The 24011-nt window shown below is 53.1% G+C and overlaps 1 protein-coding gene across 4 annotated transcripts in view; it reads left to right on the plus strand.

Annotated features, from left to right (window-relative positions):
* ZCCHC24 (zinc finger CCHC-type containing 24) overlaps window positions 1–24011 on the plus strand; it is a 60955-nt gene that overhangs the window by 6725 nt on the left and 30219 nt on the right. For 3 of the 4 annotated variants that reach the window (XM_045783370.2, XM_087862991.1, XM_045783368.2), the window contains exons 2-3: window positions 1257–1322; window positions 5470–5670. In XM_045783370.2, coding sequence (XP_045639326.1) covers window positions 1257–1322; window positions 5470–5670 — 267 coding nt within the window. The remainder of the gene's footprint in view (window positions 1–1256; window positions 1323–5469; window positions 5671–24011) is intronic. The other variant, XM_045783369.2, reaches the window with a different exon arrangement.

Genomic DNA, 24011 nt, shown 5'->3' on the forward strand with positions numbered 1-24011 from the left:
GCGCCCTTGGGGGTCTTGGGCGAGGGGTTGCTGCCTCTGGCGACAGCTAGCCCTGCCACCTTCCTGGCCCACAGTTCAGCTTCGGACTCTGGAAACCGGAGCCAAGCTGGGCTCTGACCACACCCGAGAAATCTTTAGTCAAGGTGTGAATTCACTTTTCCATCCGCCAACCCCTTGCTCTGCCAACGGGTCGTCTCCTTTTCTCCCTGAGCGGAGCATGCGTCCACCTGTTCCTGTGATGGGGGGGGGGTGTGACTCTGGGGGCTGGAGCCCCAGACAGACCCTAGGGTAGAAGAAGTGCAGATCCCTTTGGCAAAGGGGTGGAGCCATTTGTGAAATGAATGGTTTCTTGTGTTAAAGAGGGGGGTGTGGGTGTGTATGTGTGTGCACGTGTGCACGTGCGCGTGTCTGTGTGTCTGGAAGAGGGTGTGGGGTGACTTTTTGGGATAAGAAAGCAGTTGTCCAGCTGACGAAAGAAGAGCTGGGCTCTAGGATCAGAGAGTCACCACTCCCCCCAGGGCCGTCTCTGGCCTGGGGTGGGGGGCAGGCCTCAGCCTTTGCTCTGGCCACGCTTTCTCAGATGCTCCCCTTCTCATGGCCTTGCCCACTGCCATGTCCTTTTCTGCGGGTGTGCTCCCACCTCTGCAGGCTGACTCTCCTCTCCTCTGCACTGCTTTCCTCTCCCTAGAGGAGGCTTCTCTGCACTTGCCCTAACTCCTGTCTGCCCCCTCTCGCGGTGCCCTCTTCCTGTCCTGGGAGGGGGGAGGGAGAAAGCACAGCATGGCAGGTTGAGTCAGCCCTGGCAGTCTCTGCCTCCGCACCCCAGGTCCCTCCGCAGAACCCCCCAGCCGGAGGGCCCAGAGCCCTCATGCCACCCAGAGAAGGTGATGCCTCAGCTTGTAGGGCCGAGGGGCTTGGCAATATGAAGCCACAGGCCCAGGGAGAATGGTCCACGCCTGTGTTTTCCTCTGGCTCTCTTTGCTGTAGGAGAAGCCAAGCCTTGGAGGCCTTCTGGGAACTGAAATGTAACAGGCCAGCTGATCTGCATGTGAAGCTGGCTGCTTTACCTTGGGCAAGTTACTCAGTCTCTCTGAGCCTCAGTTTCCAGCTCTGTAAAATGGAGCCAATAATCCCCATCCAAATAGTGTTCTTGCAGGTATAAGAAAACCAAGAAAGGGAAAAGATCCAGTGAAGTCTGTGACACAAGCAGGATCAGAATAGATTTCAGCGTCTTCCCCTCTAACTTTCCCCAACAGCCAAGCCAGAGCCTTGGAGAAGTTCCAGCAATGGGCAGGAGTCCGAAGCTCTGTCCCCCAGACATGGTATGAGGATCCCACACTTCTGCTAGTTGCTGAAAGGAGGGCGGAGGGAGAGGTGGTCTCTTCCTTCAGGCTGGTGATTTGGGCCCATGGCTTCCACCCACCCCCGTAGTGGGGTTGCCCTCAACCAGTGCCCAGAATAGCTTAATCTGGGGTGAGAGTGCCTTCGACTTAGTCCATGGCAACTCGGAGACCCCCAAGCTAGATCTTTAAGGTGCTAGGGCATTCATTACCTCGTCTGTCAAGTGGGGCTCCCAGGCTTCTCTGCCTGTGATTATCTGCACCCAGGACAGTGGCAGGTGTGAGGAACGACAGAAGCAGTCTGGGCGCTGGGGGTGACGGAATGTTGCAGAATCTTTGCCTTTCACTATGTCCAGCCGTGTGGGGGAAATGAAGAGGCTTCAGAGCTCCTTCGGTCAAGAGCAGCAGAGCTGATGGACAGGGCTATGGCCGTGAGGTCCGGGAGGCCTCCGGAGGAGGCAGGGGCATCTGAGGCCAGGGCTCCGGAGCACCTGAGTCTGTGCTTTTCACACTGTCCCTTGGGGCCTGAGGCCCAAGTAAGAGGAAGGGGTGGGTTCAAGGCCACACCACTAGAGTTATGACCAGATCAAGAGTCAGGTCCCGGAGGAGGTTGGATGGACACAGAGAGGGCATCCTGGGGGGGACAGCCCATGTATAACCAGAGGGGGAAAGCAGGTGCCCTGTGGGACACCAGGAGGAGCAGCATGGCTGTTTGGGGGTTAGGAGCTAACTGATGAAGGGCCACTCCCGTTGGGCCTCCCTCTCCGGCTCTCCCCCTCCGGCTCTAGGCAGCAGGACTCAAAACAGGTGGCACCCATGGTGACCAAGTGCCCTCCGTGTGTCGGGCTCTGGGGGTGTCTTTCAGTAGCTGGTGTCTGGACCTTGAGAAAGCAGGACTGCAGGGATCATCCTTGTTGCCCATGTTCCGGGTTGCAGTTTATAGATGGGAAGCCCGAGGCCAGGCCTGACTCTGCAGCCGGAGGGGAGGGATCTCGGCGTGTCCTGGCCTCTGCACCAGGTGACTCGCCTTTCACCTCCATGGCCAGAGCTCCTTGGGGCTTCGAAGAGGAAACAGCTTGCTGCCCCACCCGCCCTTTTAGCCAGCCGGCAAGCAGGACTCGTGGCCCTCAGGCCTGGCTGTGCTCCCTAGTCTGTGCCCCGGGCTTCTCTGGGCCTCAGTTTCTCCATCTGGAACGTGAGAGCGGTTGGGTCAGCTGTCTCTCTGTCCTTTCTGCTCAAAGGTGCAGAATTGGGGCTGGGGGAAGGGAGCTGGGGCCACCAGGAGGGACAGGCCAGAGCACAGGAGAGGGGGGAGAGGCAGTGAAGAGGAGAGCTCTGACCTCGCTTCTCTACCCGGAGCTCCTCCTAGGACAGAAGCTGTGACCCTCCTGAGGTGGGGGGTGCGGGCGTCAAGCTGCTGCAGAGAGGACAGTCTGCTCGGAGGCCTCTGGCTGCCCAGGGACGCCCGAGGGGTCACCCGTGGGCAGGGCAGTGTGGCCGCAAGACGGGGGAGAGGCTGTTCAGGGTATAATTCATGCACTTTTTGGCACCCACCAGACTTCCCCTTCCTCTTGACAGTTTGCTGCCAAAACAGCCCCGATTCCTGTGAACTTGCTTAAATCTTATCCAGAAAAAAAAAAAAGGGGGGGGGAGAGAAAAAAGAAAAGAAAGAACGGGGGGAAAAAATGAAGAGGGTTGTTATTTGTGAAATTGCATTTCCCAGCCATGAGGGTGAGTCACACTATTTGGAGCTTGGAGTTTCTTGTTTGGATGAACTTTTCTCCGGGAGGCTGTGGTGTTGCTGTCCTCCCTCCGGCCAGATTGGGTGAGGAGAGGCCTCCACTCAAGTGAAGGAGAGACCTGGGTGGCTGGACAGTCCAGGTGCTCCCGAGGCCAGGTAGGGCTGGGCGGTCTGGACAGACTGCCCCGGGGAGCTCGAACATGCAGATCTGGGCCGGGGGGAGGCCGAGGGGGGAGTTAGCGTGTCGGCAGGAGAGACTTTCAGTTTGCGACCGTGAAGAAGTACGGGAAGTGGATGGCGGTGATGGTCACACAGTCATGGGAGCGTACTTCGTGCCGCGGAACCGTACGCTTACGAACATAACGAACATGGTCGGTTCTGTGTGGTGTGTCTCCTACCACCATGCAACTGTCGGTTCCAGGCTCTCGGTCCCGGGTGACCGCTTCAGTAGGTAGGTCTGAGGTGGGGCCTAGAGAACTGTATTTGTTCAAAGTTTCCCAAGGCATTCAATGCAGGTTTGGACACACTCGCCTCATCCGTAAAATGGGACAGTGACTCATAGGGTTGTGGTGAGCGTCGGCTGTCTTAATAAGTGTACAGTCTCCAGTACCTGGGACATTGTCAGTGCTCAGTAGATGTGACTGGTATCGTCAAATCCCGTGGCCATCGGACCCCTCCCCACGCCCCTTAAGGTCGTCCAGAATTGGCTCGCACACCTCCAGGGAAGGGAGACCCTCTGCCTGTCAGGACCGCTCTCTCTTGGCGCCTCTGAGAGCTGGAGCACCGCCCTCACACTGAGTGCAAGTTTGTGTGATACCTGCCACTGGTCCTGGGTTTCATGGAAGCCCGGGCAGCGGTAGAGTGGAGGTGGTCATGGGGAGCCTCTGAGTTTCGTGCCCAGACATCATAGGCCGACTGTGTGTTTGGCCCGGATGCCTTGGACATGGTGTCTGTGTCTTCTTTTTTCCCAGATTCTAGACTCCAGTCTAAACCTATAGGAGAGGGAACAGAGGCCCGGAGAAGGAAAGGACTGGCCCTGGGGCCACATAGCAGGGTGTCCAGGGAGCCAAGAAGAGTGGTGGTCCCCAGATGGTGAGGGCTGTGTCCTCTAGGAAGGAATGCCAGGCCCCTAGAGATGGAACAAGTAGGGAGGCTGAGGTATACATGTATGAGGGGTGGCATCTGTCCTGGTTGGGGGACGGCTACCTGATCTCCTGGGGCCTGTTCTCAGCTCCCCTCCCTCCCTGCCCACACTGAGGGGGCACAGGAAGGACTGTGCCCACTCTGAGCCTCCATCTGCCCCATCTTCATAAGGGAGCCTGAGGCCACTTGCACTCAGGGGCTCTCTTCCCCTAGTGGCCTGGGGACTTCCAGGACCAAGGCCGTCTTCCCATTAGACCCAAGGCTCCCCAAGGTCTATGGTTGCCTCCTGGAGCCCTAGAGCACCTGAGCTGGGACCAGAGGATGCCCAGGCCCCATGCTCAGGTTTGTCATTGACCCTCCTGGAGGAGCTGCTTCTTTACAGCCTCAGCCTTGCCCCAGGAAAAGGGGACCACGGCTGCTCCCTGCCAGCCTCACCACAGGCCCCACCTTTGCTAAATTCCAGTGTGCCTGGCTGCCCAGAGCCCGTGACTCCTATAAATAGAGGCTGTATACACCGGGAGGGGGCCTGGCAGCGTCTGCTTTGAAGCCAGGCAAGACATCTGGTTCCTGTCAACTGGAGGTGGGAGAGGTGGGAGAGGTGGGCCACTTCCTCCCGGGCTCCCAGAGGGCGGGCCTGGGCCAGCCTCGGGGCTCCTGGGGACACCATCTACACAGGCCTTGTGCCACAGGAGACCAGACAGAGTGCTGAACCTCAGTCTTCTCTTCTGTACAATGGAAACAATCCTATAAGCTGATGCTCCTCTTTCTTTTAAGATGGGGAAACAGTCAGCTCAGAGATAAGTGACTTGTTTAAAGTCACACACGAGTAAAAGGCAGAGCCCCAGATCTAACAAGTTGCTTTCTGCTACGCCTTCTTACCTCCTGGCGGTGCGTAAAGAGCCCATGTTCTTCCTCCTCCTCCTCACCGCTTCCTGAGTGGTTCCTAAGTGCCTGGTGGGAAATAAAGTGACCTCACTTTAGCCTCATAGGACCCCTAGGAGGTGGCCATCATTACTCCTGTTTTCCAGACGGGGCCACTGGGGCCCAGAGTGGTTCCCTGACTTGCCCATGGACGTGCAGCTAGAGTTAGGATATGAACTCAAGTTCCAGGAGGCCGGAGCCCCCGGGCAGCGAAAGAGGCAGTGTGAATTCACAGGTGTGCGTGTGCATGCCCATACGGAGGCCGCAGCTGCACACGAGCTTGCCCAGGCCTGGGGAGCCCTCACAGCCTCTGTCCCCCCACAGGCACTGAGCAGCGGCGTATACAAGAGCGCCTCGCCCTACGGCTCCCTCAACAACATCGCCGATGGCCTCAGCTCCCTCACTGAGCACTTCTCAGACCTGACACTCACCTCTGAGACCCGCAAGCCCAGCAAGAGGCCCCCGCCCAACTACCTGTGCCACCTGTGCTTCAACAAAGGACACTACATCAAGGACTGCCCCCAGGTAAGGTGGCCCCGCTTCCCTGGGTAGAACAGGCAGAACAGCCCCCCCCCCAACTCCCCGCCCCAGGGCCCCTTCCACTAACAAGTGGCTGTGTGGCCCTCTGGTCTCCACCTTCTTCTCCCCTCTGGTATTTCTGAGGCAGGCTGGCTGGTGTGGATGGGACAGAGCCCCAGCCTGGGCCTGCCCTGGCTAGTGAGCAATTGGGGTGAGGGGCCCCAAAATGAGGTTCTGGGTCTTCACGTCTCCACCAGTCTTCCTGCCAGGGTGGGTCCTGTTACAGTGGGGCAGGACGGGGGCCAGCAGCCTCCTCGCAGCTCTCCCGAGAGAGACCCCATCTCCTCACACTCACAGGGAAGGAATGCGGGCTCTGGGCCAGGAATCCAGATGTGCACCCCCTCCCCCAGACCCCACCTCTCCCTCCTCTGCAGCAGTGTGCTTCCTCAGTCTCCTGCCTGTGAGGGGGAGGGGAGAGGGCCTTGCCCCGACTTGGTGCCCCCAGGGTAGGTCTGGGTGAAGGCCTCAGGCAACGCAAGCCGGGCATCTCTCTTGGGGTGGGAAGGGGACCAGGAGATGGAGAGTGTGGGGAACAGCCCCGTCTCCCACCCAGTGCTTCGCTGTGACAGCGTGGGGCTTCTGGGGGCAGATCCCCCTCATGGAGTGACCCCTGACTGACAGACATGGCTTTGGCATCCTGGGGAGAGAAGTTAAGGTCGTTTTAAATACAGTACAAGATGATCCGTGGTTCTTTTTCCTGTTATTTTTTCATATTTTCTAATGTTTTTATAAAGTGTATTTTTACTTTTATTTTACATATGTAATGGAAATGGATCCTGGAAACTCAGAAAATCCATGTAGTCTTACCCTCCAGATGGTGGAAGCCCAGGGTGTGGTTGGGTGGGGCTGGGTGCCTCTGGACCAATGGGAGGCCGACATGTGCTTGTTGCTCATTGCTCTGCTCAGAAAGAGCTGTGCCATGCTTTAGGTCCTTGCTGCAGAAAGTATGGCTGGGCACAGCTATGTTGGGATGGCCTGAGAGCTTGTTAGAAATGCAGACTCTTAGGCCCAACCCGTCACTGCATTTTAGTAAAAGTCCTAGGGATTTGTGTATACCAGTGACCTCAGCCTCCCCCCACCCTTGTCCAAGAGAATCCCGCCCCTGACCCTGCGTATGGGAGCTGGCCCACTGATGGCTGTGCTCCAAACCCCACCCTCCAGTGGGCCCTGTCTGCCCTCAGTATACGCAGTAAGCCAGGGGCCTTTGGCATGTGGAGATCTCAGCGTGGGCTAAGGCCCCTACCCCCCCAGGGGTTCCCCGAATGGGACGAGGCGCAAACAGGCAGGAAAGGATCTGGTTGGTCCTCAAGGATGTGACCCTGGCCCACCCAGGCAGCAGCCCCTTGTACCTTCCCCAGCTGACCCCTGCGAGGGGACTCTCAGTCACTTCCCGTACCTTGGAAACTTCCCCTATCATCTCCTGCCTACAGCATGTGCTCTCAATTACCCAATGTGTCAAGTCTCTCATTAGCCTCTTGCTATGTGATGCTCTGTGTGAGTTAACCACTCACATGGTATCATCGAGCCAGTCTGAGGAGGAGCTGGAATTTTAACCCTGGCCGGCAGGTGATATTCAGACACCAGCAGGGGATCTTGGGGGCTCCGAGGAGGTGTGCCCGTGCTGAGCTGGCAACCTGGGAAAGCTTCCAGGAGAAGAAGGGCTTGAGTGGGCTTGGCAGGTTGCTGGAAGAAGGGTGACCAGTATCCAAAGGCAAGGGATGACAAGGCAGAGGTGAGGGTGTGTGTGTGAGTGTGTATGCATGCCCGGTGCTCTCTCCAGAGGGGCCAGAGCTCTCCTAAATGTGGGGGCAGAGGGTCCCTCATGTCAGTGCCTCTCGATTTCCAGCACCATACAAATCCTGGTTCTTCCTTTATATTCCTTTATATGGATTACGTAGCATGTTCACTCGTGCTGGGCTCTTAACTCTTCTGCAGAAGGAGTACTGGCCCCATTTTACAGGTGAAGAAACAGAGTCTCAGAGAGCTGAAGTGCTGGGGACAGGGCAGAATGCCTATGAGAACATCCCAGTCTTGGGACCTCAGTGCTCTTTGCTTTCTTGAGCGTCCATACCCATCCAGGCTGAGACGCCCATGGCCTGTGGGGCCTCAGTTTCCCTCTTGAGCTGGTAGAGGCCCTCTTCCAGCTCCACCTCAAACCTGATTCTATCAGAGACTCCTGCAGGCCCAACAACCTCCTTCCACCTTTCATGAGAGTTTCATCATCTATAAAACAAACCTAATGAGAACACTAACACATCGTAACGGGAGGATTCAAGGAAGTAATGCATGGAAAATGCTTAGCACAGTGTCTGGCATACAGTAATAAATGTTGGCTAGCATTATTTCTTTCTCCCTTGGGTAACAATGGAGAGTGTGCCTATTTGGCAAGGCACAAGGTATTTTCGCAGGCTGGAACATAATTAGATGCTCCCCACCCCTCACCTGACCACAAGTTCCACGGGCATGGAGTCATCTCTGTACCCCCATGCTGGCCCAAGATACCACACACAGCAGGTGCTCAGTATAAGTCTTCTGGAATGAAGGAATGGGCAGACAAGCCATGGAAACCTCTATTTCAAATGACATATTATGAGCTCAGCATATATAATATTTGAAAGTGGAGTGGGAATGCTTGTTTTGGTAACACCTTTAGGGAGATATAATTCACATACCAGGTAATTGACACATTTAAAGTGTACGAGTCAGTGATTTTCAGTATATTCACAGAGCTGCTCAGCCGTTACCACAATCAATTACAGAACATTTTTTAAAAAGATTTTATTGATTGAAGTAATCTCTACAGCCAGTGTGGGGCTTGAACTCACGACCCTGAGATCGAGAGTTGCATGCTCTACCGACTGAGCCAGCCAGGAGCCCCAACTGTAGAACACTGTCATCACCTCAGAGGGAACCTCGTACTCTAGGTATCACCACCCCCCGGTTCCCCAACTCCTAGTAACCCATAATCTACTTTCTATCTCTATAGATCTGCCTATTCTGGACATCTCATCTAGATAGACTCATGTAATATATGGTCTTTTGTCACTGGATTCTTTCACTTAGCGTATTGCTTTCAGGGTTCATCCACATAGTAGCATTTATCAGTTCCATGATTTGGGAAGTGTTCTATCCTGTTCTGTTTTCTGGAAGAGTTTGTGAAGAATTAATATTAATTCTTCTTTAGGGACGCCTGGGTGGCTCAGTTGGTTAAGCGTCTGCCTTTGACTCAGGTCATGATCCCAGGGTCCTGGGATCCAGTCTCACATCGAGCTCCTTGTGAGCGGGGAGTCTGCTTCTCCCTCTGCCCCCCTCATGCTCTCTCTTTCTCTCTCAAATAAAATAAATAAATAAATAAATAAATAAATAAATAAATAAATAAAATCTTTTAAAAAATAATTCTTCTTTAAATGTTTGTTTGGTAGAATTCACCCGTGAAGCCATCTGAGCTTGGGCTTTCTTTTGTGGGTAGATTTTTTAAATTACACATTTAATCTCTTTTTGTGTTATAGGTCTATTCAGATTTTCTATTTCTTCTTGAGTCAGCTTCTGTAGTTTGTGTATTTTGCAGAATTTGTTTAAGTTATCAAATTTATTGGCATACAGTTGTTCATAATGTTCTCTTATAATCGGGGCGCCTGGGTGGCTCAGTCGTTATTCGTCTGCCTTCGGCTCAGGGCGTGGTCCCAGCGTTCTGGGATCGAGCCCCGCATCGGGCTCCTCCGCTGGGAGCCTGCTTCTTCCTCTCCCACTCCCCCTGCTTGTGTTCCCTCTCTCGCTGGCTGTCTCTCTCTCTGTCAGATAAATAAATAAAATCTTGGAAAAAAAAATTCTCTTATAATCATTTTCATTTCCGTAAGGTCAGTTATAATGTCCCCCTCTTTCTTTCTGATTCTTATAATTTGAGTCTTCTCTCTTTTTTTTTTTCTTGGTCACTCTAGCTAAAAGTTTGTCAATTTTGTTGATCTTTTCAAAGAAACAACTTTTGATTTAGTTAACTTCCTGTATTGTTTTTCTGTTCTCTATTACATTACTTTTCACTCAAATCTTTCAAAAAATTGTGGTAAAATTTTTACAACATGAAATTTACCATCTTAATTATTCTTACATGTACAATTCAGTGGTACTAAGGACAGTTAACCCTTGAACCACATCAGTTTGAACGCATACATGGATTTTTTTTTTGTAAATACAATACAGTACAATAACCATTTTCTCTTCTTTATGATTTTCTTAATAAAATTCTCCTTTCTCTAGCAAACCTTATTATATACAGTATAGAATACATGTAACATGCAAAATATGGGTTACTTGACTATGTTATTGGTAGGGCTATTAGTAGTTGAGTTTTGGGGAGTCAAGAGTTATACATAGATTTTTGACTGCTCCAGGGGTTGGCACCTCAACCCCCACATGGTTCAAGGGTCAACTGTACATTCACATTGTTGGGCAACCATCACCACCATCCATCCATGGAACTCTGTCTCTCTCTCTCTATCTCTGTGTGTGAAACTTTGTACCCATTAAGCAATAAGCCCTCATTTTCCCTCCCCCAACCCCTGGCAACTACCATTCTACTTTCTGTTGCTGTGAATTTCACTACTCTAAGGACCTCATATAAGTGGAATCACACAATATTTGTCATTTTGTGATTGGCTTATTTCACTTAGCATAAAGTCCTCAAGGTTCATTCACGTTGTAACAAGTTTTCAAAAGTTCTTTCTTTTTTAAGGCCAAATAATATTCCTGTGTGTGTGTGTGTGTGTGTGTGTGTGTGTGTGTGTGTGTGTGTGTAGACCACATTTTGTTTATCTAATTATCCATTAATGGACAACTGGATTGCTTCCACCTTTTGGCTACTATGAATAATGCTGCTATGAACATGGGTGTGCAGATAGCTCTTTGAGTCTTCACTTTCAATTCTTCATCCTAATCTTTATTATTTCCTTCCTTCAGCTCGTTTTAGGTTGTTTGCTCTTCTTTGTCTAGTTTCTTGAGATGGAAAGTTAGCTTACTGATTTTACATCTTTCTTCCATGTTTAATGTAGATACTCACAGATATAAATTTTCCTCTGAGCTGCATCCCATAATTCTGTGTGTTGTACCTTCCTTTTCATTCATCACAGAGTATTTTCTCATTTTCCCTGAGACTTCTTCTGTGACCCATGGGTTATGTAGAAGTGTGTTGTTTAATATCCACATATTTGCAAGTTTCCCAAATGTGTTTTAAAAATGATTTCTCCTTTAATTCCATTGTGGTCAGAGAACATACTTTATATTATTTTGGTGCTTCTAAATTTGTTGTGGTTGGTTTCATAGCATGTGGACTGTCCTTGAGAATGGTTCATGGGCACTTGAGAAGAATGAATTCTGCTGTCGGTGGTTGGGGTGTTCTGTAGGTGTCTATTAGGTCTAGTTGGTTTACAGTATTGTTGGTGTCTTCTGTCCCCTTGCTGATGTTCTGCCTCATTCTCGTAACCATTACTGTAAGTGTAGGAGTGTTGAAATCTCTATTATTGTTCAATTAACTATTTTTTCTTCAATTCTGCATGTATTTTGGTGCTCTGTTGTTAGCTACCTCTACGTTTATATTTGTTGTATTTTCTGACGAATTGATCCTTTTTATTGTTCTGAAGGGTCCCTATCTATCTCTAGTAACACTTTTTGTTTTAAAGTGTAATTTGTTGGTGGGGCGCCTGGGTGGCACAGCGGTTAAGCGTCTGCCTTTGGCTCAGGGCGTGATCCCGGCGTTATGGGATCGAGCCCCACATCAGGCTCCTCCGCTAGGAGCCTGCTTCTTCCTCTCCCACTCCCCCTGCTGTGTTCCCTCTCTCGCTGGCTGTCTCTCTCTCTGTCAAATAAATAAATAAATTCTTAAAAAAAAAAATAAAGTCTAATTTGTCGGATACAAGTAGAGCCAGCTTCCTTACGGTTACTGTGTACATGATAGATCTCTGTGCCTCATTCTACTTTCAATCTGTTCGTATCTCTAGATCTGAATTGTGCCTCCTGTAGACAGCATGTAGTTGGATCCCAATTCACTTTTTATTCACTTGGATTGTTTGGTCCATTCCTGTTATCGATAATGCTGTGATTAATGCTCTTGTGATATATGCAAGTATTGATATAGTTGGAAGGAGGTCTGCTGTTTTACTTTTTGTTTTCTGAATTACTCATGTCTTTTTTGTTCCTCTGTTCCTCCTGTACTGCTTTCTTTTGCATTAAGTGATACTTTTCTAATGTGACATTTTGATTTCTTTAATGATTTTTTGCACTTTTTTAAGCTACTTCCTTAGTAGGTGCCCTGGGGCTTATTTTACATACCACAACATATAAAATCTTCTTCAGATTTATACTAACTTAATTCCAGTGAGATCTAGAAATGCGACTTTATAGCTCTATTTTCTTTTCCTGATTTTTGTGGCGTTATTGTTATACATATTACATCTTTGTATGTTGCCAATTCAACAATACTTGTTAAAATCATTACTTTATGTAATTTTATGTGTCTTAGACAAGGTAGAACAAGAAAAGAGAGCAGTTCTGTGTCCATAGCTTTTGACATTTTAGGCCTTTTGTTTTATCTCCAGCTTCTAGCTCTCTTCATTTGTTCCTGTGGACTCGAGTTACCACCTGGAGTCATTTCCTTAGCCCAAGACAGATTTGCTTCCACCTGCCTCCTCTGTGCTATTATTGGCAAATATATTATATTTCCAAATGTTATAGGACAGATAGTACAGTTATGTACGTTTGTTGTTTTATACATTTGCTTTTTAAATCAGCTAAGAAGAAAGGAAAGAAGCTAAGGAGAAGGAAAAGAAAAATTGATTTGTGCTGACTTTTATAATTACATAACCCCCTCATTGGAACTCCTTGTTTCTTCATGTGTATTTGCATTACATCTGGGGTCACTTGCTTTCAGCCTGAAGAACTTCCTTTAGTATTTCTTGAAAGGTTGGTGTGCCAGCAATGAAATCCTGTGTTTTTGTTTATCTGGGAAAGTTTTTATCTCGCTTTCATTTCTTAAAGATAGCTTTGTAGGGTATAGAATTCTTGGCTGACAGGTTTTTTTTCCCTCCTTTGAGCACACTGAATGTTACCCCACTGCCTTCTGGCCGCCATCATTTCTGATGAGAAATCAGTTGTTAATATTGTTGGAATTCCACTATAAATGATGTGTCATTTTTTTCTTGCTGCTTTCAACATTTTCTCCTTGTTTTAGCATTCAGCAGTTTTACTACAATGTGTCTATTTGTGGATCTCTTTGTGTTTATCCTACTTGGACTCTGTTGAGCTGCTTAGATGTGTTGATTAAGGTTTTTGTTGGATTTGGGAAGTTTTCAGCCATAATTTCTTCAAACATTTTTTCTGCTCCTTTTTCGCCTCTCCTTTTGTGGGGTGATTTTGAGTCGTCTGAGTGCTTTTAAAATCTTAAATGGTCCAACTGGGGGTAGAATGTGCGGAACCCTAGGCATTCACTGTCAACAGCCTGGGTCGTGGCGCACAGGAACCAGGAGATACTCTGTGGCCCCCAGTGCAGTCAGGAAGGCCGGGCTGGGTTGGGGCTGCCAGCTCTGGTGGCAGCAAAAATTCCAGGTGGCTCTGAGAGAGGCATGGTTGCCACCTGCGGGACCCACCTGCAGGCTTACCCGTGCCTCTCATGTTGGCTTTTGTGCCCCAGCGTGTAGGGCTGTGAAGCCCCGAGTGGCAGCATTTGGCTCTGAGCCAGCTGCGCTTGAGCCTGCGTGGGTATGGGGGTTTGTGGTGGGGGCTTGGCTCAGTGCCACTTCTGTGCCCATGACCCATAATCTGTCCAGGACAGAGCTGGGCCCAGGACATACTACAGAATGTACAGGAGACTTGTACTCTGTTAAATGATTCTTTCCCAATCTTAAGGGTGGAGAGAGATGTCCAGGGTTCAGCCATTGGACTGATGGGGCTTCTCATAGGTCCTGGGGGCAGTGTGAGGGGGATCGGACTCAATCTCACGACCCTCAGATTAAGACCTACGCCGAAATCAAGAGTCAGACACTCCACTGACTGAGCCACCCAGGTGCTCCCAGAACCCACGTTTTTTAAATGAAGTTCTATGACCTGCTTTAGCACCCCAGACTTGGATCTCCGTTGTCATTCTCAGAAGGTCAGGGTTCTTTATTTTTTTAATTTATTTTTAATTTTTTTAGATTTTAGTTAAATTCAAGTTAGTTCACATAGTGTGTATTCCTAGTTTTCATAAAGTCAGGGTTCTTTAAAAGGATGGGTTACTGGGAATGAAGAGGGACAAGGACGATGTGAGAGAGGCCATAACAGACCTGGTCTGGCCAAGTTGTGTCTGGAAGATTGCAACACTGGTCCAGCCCCAGGGTGTCTGCAGCCCCCAGTGTAGTCAAGAAGGCCGGGCTGGGTCGGGGCTGCCAGCTCTGGTGGCAGCAAGAAGCCCAGCTGGCTCTGAGAGAGGCATGGTTGCTGTCTGCGGGGCCCACCAGCAGGCTTACCTGGGCCTCTCATGTTGGCTTCTGCGCCCCAGCGTGTAGGGCTGTGAAGCTCTGCGTGGCAGCATTTGGCTCTGAGCCAGCTGCACCCGAGCCTGCATGGGTGCGGGGGTTTGTGGTGGGGCCTTGGCTCGGTGCCACCTCTGTGCCCACGACCCATAATCTGTCCAGGACAGAGCTGGGCCCAGGACATGCTACAGTCGCCCAGCCCTCTCTGAGCTCCTACTGTGTGCCGGGACAATGTTCAGTAAGGCCCCATCCCTGTCTTCAGTGGGATAGACAGAAAGACTGCAGGCTGTTCAGGGTGACCAGGGCTCTGGTTGAGGTTGGCAGTGAAGGACCGGCTCGGCTTGGGGCTTCATGTGAAGTCTCCTAGAGGAGGAGTCTAGAACTGGGGAAGGCTTCCAAGCAAGTGTGTAAATAATGAGGGTATGCTTTCCGGGAAGCGCGAGCGCTTGGCTGTGGCTGGCGCGCTGGGTGCCTGAGGGGAGGAGAGGGGGGTGTGGCCACAGCAGGTGGTGAAGGGCCTGCGTGCCAAGCTGCACAAACTTGGACTTTATCTGGAGGGCAGGGGGAAGCCATCCAAGGGTTTAGGTGACATGTTCCGATTGGCATTTTGAAAGCTCACACTTGGGGCAGGTCAGAGGCCGGGCTGGAGGAGGCAAGACTACAAACAAAACCAGTCCAGTAATGTGGACGGATGTTAAGACCAGATATTGGGCAAGGAAGGGTGAGCAAAGGTTGGAGGTGAGGGGACAAATTCCAGACACTGTAAGAAGGTACCATTTCTGGGGCATGGTGACCACTCCAGGCCACCTTTCCTCATCTCCAAAATGTACCTGTGATTTGGGGTCCGTGCAGGACTCCCTGCCCTGATGGCCCACTCAGCATCTCTGAATGGAGGAGGCTGGGGTGTGGATGAGGACAGGACATCCAGGACCTGGTGTCCTTGCCCTAAGCCCTCTGTCCACCTTTCATGGTGGTCAGGCCCAGCCACACTCAGCCTGACAGCCGCCCATCAGGCACTGAGCTGGGAGCAGAAATTCCCCAAGCTCTCAGGCTCTGTCAGTCCCGGGATGTTCTTGGTGGCGGTGGGGAGGGGGCTGCTTACATCTTTGAGGGAGGTCTGAGGGGTGTCATCACCTGTGCCTCCTGTGTCCAGTGAAGGGCCGGGCACTGGGAGGGGTCCGGGGAGGGCCTGAGCCCAGGGGAGCTGCCGTTCCTGAGTCAGCATGCCCAGGGCTGCTAATGAAATCCAGATGTCAGACAGAAAACAATCATCGCCCCCACCCATCTGGCAGCTCGGGTTCCTTGGAGATTGCAAAAGAAGAAGAAAAATAGAGCAGGGAGAGAATCAATCCTAGAACAGCTGAAACCTTAGAGGTGGCATGTAAATAGTTTCAGGGTCTTGCTCAGGTGAGGGGCGAGAGTCAAGGGAAGAACAAACGCTGGCCCAAGCCCCCTTCTCCCCATCCTGATTTCTGCAGCCCCTGGACCCCAGTCCTTGGACTGCTCCCCAGGCCAGAGCGGGCTGGGGTCCCTCTGGGGCTCTGAAGGAGGCAGGGAGGGCTGTGATCACCAGCCCATGTCTGACCCCTACCTGGGGTTTCCAGCTCCCCATTCCTGCCCTGACCTCACTGCAGGCCTGGGTTTTCTCTGGGGCCAGAGGGACTGGAGCCTGGGAAGGGGAGGTGCAGAGAGGGACTGAGGGTATGCAGAATTTTCCCTGCAGAACCTTGGGCTCAGAACCCTTGATTAGTTCAGAGACATCAGTGTGCTGGTGGGGAAACTGAGGTGTTCTCACAGCACCAGGCCAGGACTACATGTTATGAAGGATCAATAGAATGAGGAAGGAAGAAGGAGGGGAGAAGAAGGAAGGAAGGGAGGGAGGGAGGGAGGGAGGGAAGGAGGGAAGACAAACAGCGTCATTATGTGACTCCAGCGAGGAAGGGCTGGCCTGGGGCTGGTGGCCTGCGTGTGTATGTAGTTTTGCAGGGGTTCCTCTGGATCCGGGGGCTGGCTGCCCGGCTGAGGGGCTTGGGCTGTGAGGTTCCGGCGCTTGGCACAGGACCTGGAATGTCTCAAGTGTTTGGGGAATGTTAGCCGGGGTGGGTGTTGACGGGGGACGGTGGAGGGCTTCCTGACTGGCATAGGTGCTGACGCTGGAGAAGGACCCCAGAGCCAGTGTGGCAGCCTCTTCTGAGACTCCGTCCTTGTGGCGTGGTAGTTCTGAGCACAGGCCCTTTCGCCAGGCCTCCTGGGTTTGACCCCCGGCCCTGGATGTACTAGCTGCGTGTCTTTGGGAATATTAATGGACTGTTCCTGGGCCTCAGTTTCCTCCTGTGTAAGATGAAGATCGTGGAATGTTGTGAGAATAAATGAGTTGTCGCATCTGTCGTGCATAACAGAGAGCCTGGCACCTCACACACACACGAAGTGTTAGCTGTTGTGACTGTGGTGATGACCGTCATTACTGTTATGCTTGGCTGTTTCAGGCTGTTTTAAGACATTCCAGAGGTCTGAGAAAGTGCTCCCGGGCTGTGGGCTTATCAGAGGGGGCCCAGTCCTCCCATGCCATCCTGGTCCCACAGAGGGGGCTGCCACTGGGAGGGACCATAAAGGGGCTGTGTGATCGGCAGGAGCCTTGGGATGGGGGCAGGGGCAGGCTCTCAGGACACAAACCCAGGTTTGTGTGAAGGACAGGAAGGTAGGGTCTTAGAGGCTCCATTTTGCCCAAGGGGGTGCTCCAGGAGGAGGGCGCTGGGCTTGGCTGGAACATTCCCAGCACCTCCTGTGGGCTGTCAGCTCCCCTCTGGCCCAGGCCGAGGGATGGCCCAGCCAAGCGCTGGCCCCAGCACAGACGAGTGGGAGCAGCTGCGGGGTGGGGGGCGGGGCAGACGGAGGGGTGGGGTGCAGGGCGTGGGGGCTCCCTGGGCAGCCACTTGTACATCCTTCCTGCTGTCCCGGGCCTGGCAGGAAAGAGTCCGAGAAGGCCAGTTTCACATCCTCAGCTGCCAGTTCTCCTTTTAAGTGGACCACAGATGGTGCCTCGGAGCCCCCAGCAATCTTGCTGTGTCGGTTAGCCATACCTTTTCAATCCTCTGCCCCTGGGCCCTGAGGGACAGGGAGGTTGGCAGAACTGGGAGCCAGGACCCATCCCTGGTCCTTGAACCACCTGCATGGCTTAGTGGATGGAGGGCTGGAGCCAAGCAGTTGCATCCCTGGATTGAATGGCTCCCCAGTGTCACTTCCTCCAGGCAGCCTTCTCTGATTTCGCCTGTTCTCGAAGCCCAAAGGGACTGCTTTCCTCCGAACACCTGAAGGACCCCATTCAGTCACTCATTAATTCCTTACCTAGCCATGGCCTCCTTTGTGCCAGGCTCTTGGCCTGCCCCTCTCACACGGTTGTTTTCCTCTGGGAGTAGCTCAGAACCATGGAAGGTTCTGACAGGGTCATCCCAAGCCCCCTCAACCTCACTGAGGACGAGAGAGGGCAAGGCAGTGGGATCTCACAGAGCTGGGCTCAGTCCGCACTTCTGCCCTTTCCCAGCCGTATGGCCTTGTGCTAGTCGCACAGCGTCACCCGGGCATCTGTAAAATGGGCCCACCCACCTTGTAGGGTGTTTGTGGGAAATGTGTGGGCAAAGCCACTGATACAGAGCTTGGCACTGCACGGCATTCGGCCCTACACGGTACCTTGCAGGGCCTCCCGAGCCTTATCGGCCCTCATTTGTAAGGAGCCTGCCTTCACAGGGTTGGCGTGAGGTAATGAGAAGCAGGCCAGGACGCAAGGGGCATGGAACCTTCCTCTTTTCTTTTCCCTGCCCCACCCCCGCCAGGCCGCTTAACCACACACACAGGTGCACAGCGCACCTGCGCGTATGCACGCACACCCGGACTCTCAGCCTCTGCCTTGGCTCGTGCCATTCCCCCAACCCTGCAGTGCCCTTCCCTCATCTCTTCCCTCCTACCCTCTTTCAGAGCCCAGCGGGACTCCCCTCCCTCAGGCACCTTCCCCAGCCATCCTAGACCCACAGGCTCGCCTCTCTGAACCCCACTTTTCACAACCAGCACCCCAACCCAGGCGTTCAACGGCTTCTCACCTGTACTGCCTCTCCATCTAGTCCCCAGAGGACAGACCAGGCCCCTCATATTGTGGGCTCTGCTCTGCCCCAGGCCTGGAATGTGGGCCCAGCGAGGCTTCAGGAGGCAGGGCCCTTGGGTTTGCCATTTGAGGTCTGAGCTTTCCCCTGCCCCAGGATGTTGCCTGTACCATGCCTTTGGCTGATATTTCTCTCTCAGTTTCTCCACCTTCTTCTCCCAGCCCACAGGTCCCCTGTCGTGTCGAGCATCCTCCTGCGCGCCCCCCCCCCCAAACCTCCCACCTGGCCGCTACCCTATCTCACTGAGCCCTGCCTAGCCCTGGGCTGACCCTCACACAACCCTCCGTCCTACTTTCTGGGGGCCTGGCCCAGGCGGGGGCTGTGTCTGCTTGGCCAGCAGAGGGGGCACGCATGGGCTTTGCGGGCAGCTCTTGTCCCAGGCCTGCTTTTCAGTAGCTGTTCAACTCTGGCCAAGCCTGTCCTGCCCTTGAGCCCCAACACTGCCGAAGCCTCTGAAATGGGGTCAGCCGGGGAGCCCGTGTCAGGACCTGCGTGAGATCCAGGGGTGGTGAGGCAGCCAGATGTGTTTTGAAAACTGTCAAGTTGTGCCATTTGCCCCACTGGCCATCAGGCAGCCAAGTGCAGCCCACAGAACGTTGCCTGAATGACTAGAGGGTATGTGGGCTTCTGGCACCTGCCTTGTTCTGTGCCTGGGCCTTGGAGGAACATCTGTGATGGCAGCAGCGTCCCTTCCTACCATGTCTGAGGTGGCGCCCAGGGACAGAGCCTGCATTGGGTCCTCCTGTGCCCCATGGTCTTGTCTGGGGAAGGAGGCGGCCCAGCCTTTGGGTTCGGGGACTGGGCACCACTGACCTGGCCTGCCTTTAAGAGCTGGGCTCTCTCCCCACCATGTTGAAGATTGGGCTGCAGAGAAATCGGGCAGCAGGGGCAGAGAAGGAACGCCCATGGGGTGGGGTGGGGAGCCAGGGGAAATGACACCTCCCTCTTGCCTGCCTTACAAAACACCTCTGTCACTGGCTGATGGGATTCTCACTCTAGCCTGGGCTGTTTCTGCAGTCCGATGGCTCACCTTCTTCTCTCTCTTCATCTCCCCCTCACCTCCTTTCTTCCTTCTTTTGTTTTGTAACAAAGCAGCACGGAGAGGTTAAGTAACTTGTCTCACAGCTGGTGAGCATCAGGCCAAGTGTGCCCCATTCCAGGGCCCAGCCTTTCCCCCTGTCCCTCTCGGCCTACAAGAACGGTTCTGTCCACCAGGATGCACGGTGCACCTGCTGTGCTCTGACCCAGGCAAAGATCAGGCCGTGGGAGAACGTGTGCCCCCCTCTTGCCCAAGGCTTTCCTCGCTCCCTTGCATCCTGGTGCTTCCCTGGCTTTGGCCCAGGAGGGAGGCTTTGTATGGGACCTGGTGTCTCTCATCCCACAGATCGGGGTGATGGGGAAGAGGGGGTTGTGTTTCCAGGGTGGTGAGGATGATGACAAGGAGTAAAAGCTGCCAGAAGTCCGAGCCCCTCTGCCCCTTGCTGGGGAGCATGAAGCTCGAACAGGGTTGGGGGTGTCCCCTTCTCCCACTGGCCTTTTGAGCTCTCCCCATTCACTAGTTACTCCCTTCTTTGTGTTCCCCAAAGATCCGCACACAACCAGCTTCGTCTTATGTGTTCTGCTTATGATCTTGGGGCAGGAGTGGGTGGGCGCAGGAAGTGCTGGTACGCAGCGAGTACTCAGCAAATGTGAGCTAATTCTGCAGCTTCGACCCTGGATGCCCGTGTCTGCTGAGGCACCAGCTGCAGAGCTGGGCCCATCACCTGGAGGGGCGAGAAAGCACGTTAGCTGCATGTGGGGCGTGTTCACTACGTCCAGGTGCGGCTCTAAGCACTTTGCACATGTTGACTCATCTACTTCCTGCCGCAGCCCTCTGGGCTGGGGATCCTATTTTCCCCATTGCGCAGAGAGGGCAAGTGGCTTGCCCGGCGTCACACAGCACAGAGGCAGTCCAGGCAGTCTTGCTTCGGAGGCTGTGCTCTCATAAATTTGTGAGGAAGGCAGGCAGAAATGGACAAGACTCAGTTGGAATGGGGGGAAGGCAGGGAGCTGACGGGCTGAGTACCCTCCATGTACCAGGGACCGTGCTGAGTCCTTGCACAATATCAGCGTCCTCAGAGACATCAAGGAATTCCCCTATGGTCACACAGGAGCCTAGAGCAGAGCTGGGATTTGAGCCCAAGGAGTGAGGCTCTGGCTGGCTGATTCCTAACCTCCCCCCCCCCCCCCCGCTGTTCCACCTACTCAGCCCACCAGGAGCTATATCAGTAGCCAGTACAGTTCAGTGAGGGCTCCCTGGGGATCCCCGAGAGGCCTCAGGGCAGAGGAGCTGGCTTCTACCCCCAGGCCTACACCCTGCAGGACAGGGAGTCAGTCTCTGGGTGAGGCCACTCATTGCTAAGCTGTGTGGTTCTACCCAGCCACGGGTGGGGGAGTTTAGAGGAGGGAGCACAGCCAGGTGGGTGACTTAGAACAAGCCCCTTGTCCTTGCTGTACCTCAGTTTCTCCTTCTGGACAGCGATTTACATCCCATCTGCCCCTCCGAGCTGCAGTGTGGATCTCACGGGCCAGCAGGGCTGGAACGAATTGCAAGCCAAGCTGAACAAAAGTAAAGGGTTCTTCGGAATAAAAAGATTTTATTTATGAACATCTAGAGGCTTGCTTCTCAAAGTGTGGTCCGTGGACTGGCAGAAGCATCACCAGGAGCTTGCCAGAAATGCAGTACCTTGGGCCCTCCCCCAGACATGCTGAATCAGAGTTGGCATTTTCACAAACTCCTGGGTGACTCTTGGGCACATTACAGTTTGCTCTAAGGAATATCTGGGCTCCCACTTCCCCATTTCTGAGCCTGCCTCTTGGGCCACCTTTCCTTAGCCCAGTAGGGGTTCTTGGGTGGAAATCCCCATCTCGTTTTAGGAAGCACTCTGGCCCAGCAGGGCTTCTGCCCCTGATAGGAGCTCATCAGATTCAAACTGGGAACAGGCAGAGGCTCTGACTGCCTCTGGGCTTTGGTAGCCCCTGATGAGGCTGCCCCCATTTGTTTGGGAGTGCAGCCCCCCTGTGAGTCAGCAAGGCTGGCCAGACCCGCAAGAGGGGTGGGGAGGGGGGCATCCTCAGGTGGGGTGCAGGAGAGCTGGGGATTGCCTTGGAGCAAGGGAAGGGCATCTGTGCCCAGACTCTCCATCTTTATGCAGAAAGGCAAAGGCTGAAACAGTGGCTGGAATGTTTTGGGTTGGACATAAGAAGGAACTTACTAATTGGGAACCAGCCAACAAAGGATGTTGAGGGCCCCCATCCCCTTAAATGTGTAGCCATGTTGCAGGAGGTCAAGAGGCAGAGCTAGAAGGGATTTCTAAAGGTTCTCTGTCCAGCTTTTCTGCCTGTTTTGACAGGCCAGGTGACTTGTCTAAGACCACAGAGCAGGCTAGTGACAGCGAGGACCCCAGGCTTCTGACTCCCCATGCCTAGGGCATTTCTTCATTACAGGCCTCTCTGGAGGCTGGGGATTGACCTGGATGACCTTCGTAGTGTTCCTCCAGCCACCCTTTGAAATGCTGTAGAGGGCTTGCAGCATGCGGGTGGGGGAAGGGAGGGGCTGGCTTTGTGAGTCCAGCAGCCTCCAGGTGTCTCACTCTGTCCTGGCCCACTCGGTCCCCAAAACCACTGGGAACACCCCTGGGGAAAGGGGGAGTTGGGCACAGGGCCCTGGAGACAGGGATCCAGGTAGAAGACGCAAGCAAAGGCCAAGGGGCTTGCCCTTGGTGTAGTGGCCACTGCTGTGGCCCTTGGACCCGCTACTTGTATTCTGTTTGCTTACCTGCAGCATGGAGGAAAGGTGGACCAGATCAGTGCTTCTCCATTGGAGCTTCTCATTAGGGTCACCTCGAGAATTTCTTAAAACATTGGTGCTGGAAATTCTGATTCAGGAAATCTGGCGTAGGCCTACCCATGACATTTTTTCAGCTTTCCAGGTGATTCTGGTGTGTAGCTGAGCAAAAGCACCTTTGCCCAGGTCTGAAGGGGTGGGGAGCTCAGGCAGGTGCAGGGGAAAGGCCTCTGCAGGTGAGCAAGCCATCGTTGTCCTTCTGAGTCCTGGGAATGCGAGATGGCAAGATTGCATGAAACTCAAAAATGAACATTCCAGGAGTCCCCCTTCTAACACTGTATGACGTTCAATCCCAGATTTCTTAGATCGCATGGTTACAAAGTGTTACTGTTTTGTGGAAGTGGGCTTCTACACGGGATGATTGTGACACCTGGTTATTCTGAATTGTATGATTTTAAGAGTCCGAGGTTCTATAGTCATTCCATATCGAGACTGCGATTCTGCACTCATCCATGCTTTTCTGTATTTCAACCTGCTGTTATTATTGTCCTTTAAAATGAAGATCCCCTGCATCTCTGATTCTAACATATTATTAGACTGACTTTCAAGGATTCTAAGAATCTAAGCTATTATGGTACTAACATTTAAAAAAAATTCTAAATTCAGCAACTCTGTGATCTGTCATTTCATCCAGGCAGTTGGCCGCCAGGGCCCGGAGCCTGGCCTTTGTCTCCCCAAGACAAGGTGGTGATTGTGCGCGCTTGGATGCGTGCCCCCTCCCCTGCTTGGCCTGGACGGCCTCTCTTGGAAGGAGTGGGGGTGGGGAGAGCAGAGACCCCACAGAGCTCTCTGTGCTCCGGTTCCAGCTGTATTACCTCGGTAGAGGAGTGGAGGGCAGGGCGAGTAGGAGGCCACGTCTGACCCCGCAGCGGATAGGCTGGCGGGTCGCCCGTAGCAGCACCTCAAGCTCGCTTAGGGCGTTGACCCCATCTCAAAACTGAGCTGTCATCTCCCAGGGTGCCAGCTTTGGCTCAAGACATTAGAGTCTATCCCATCCAAAGCCCCGCCCCTAAACATGCACACACCCTCATTCCAGATGGGAAAACTGAGGCCCAGAAGCAGGAGGTGACTTGCCCGATAGAGCTGGTGCCCAAGGCCTGGACTCCTCTAAGGGTCTGGCTGCTGCCAGGTGCCCTCCAGCCAGTCCTCCTCAGGCTGTGCTTTCTGCACAGAGCCGTGGACCTTCTAGAGGACCAAGTCCACGTTTAGGTCCCTCTGAGGTGACGGAGACCAGCCCAGCAATTTAGGATCACACATTTCTGGCCGGTAGCGTGGCGGCATTCACCAGGCCCAGGAGCGGCTCTCCCTGCCCCACATGACCTCCCCTGGCCGTTTCCTGCCGCCAGACCACACCGTCTTCCGTTGCACTCCCCCAGGACTGGTGCTGGCATGCACCAGGGCACGTCAGGCTGTGAGACGGGGAGGCAGAGGGTGTGCTGGGAGCAGTGGGGCTTGGGGGGTGTGTGTGTGCTCCCTGTGTCACCTCGAGAAAGCTCCTCCCTGGGGACTGGTGGATCCGAAACAAAATTCTTTTTTTTTTTTTTTTTTTTTTTGGTTAGAGGATTAACTGAGATTCTATACAGGAAAGGCTGACGGACTGGGATGGGGCGGAGGCCGGCCTCATCCACGGGTGTTCCCGCAGAGCCGTGCTGAGCCTGGCTTGAGACTGGGCTTACATATAGTAACAGCGTGGGGCAGGGAGGAGGGGACTGTGGGATTTCAGACACTTTCCTGGGTTTTTACAGGGTT

The sequence above is a fragment of the Ursus americanus genome, chromosome 6 (genome assembly GCF_024610735.1).
Source record: "Ursus americanus isolate L20-20 chromosome 6, mUrsAme1.1.p, whole genome shotgun sequence".
Taxonomy (NCBI): domain Eukaryota; kingdom Metazoa; phylum Chordata; class Mammalia; order Carnivora; family Ursidae; genus Ursus; species Ursus americanus.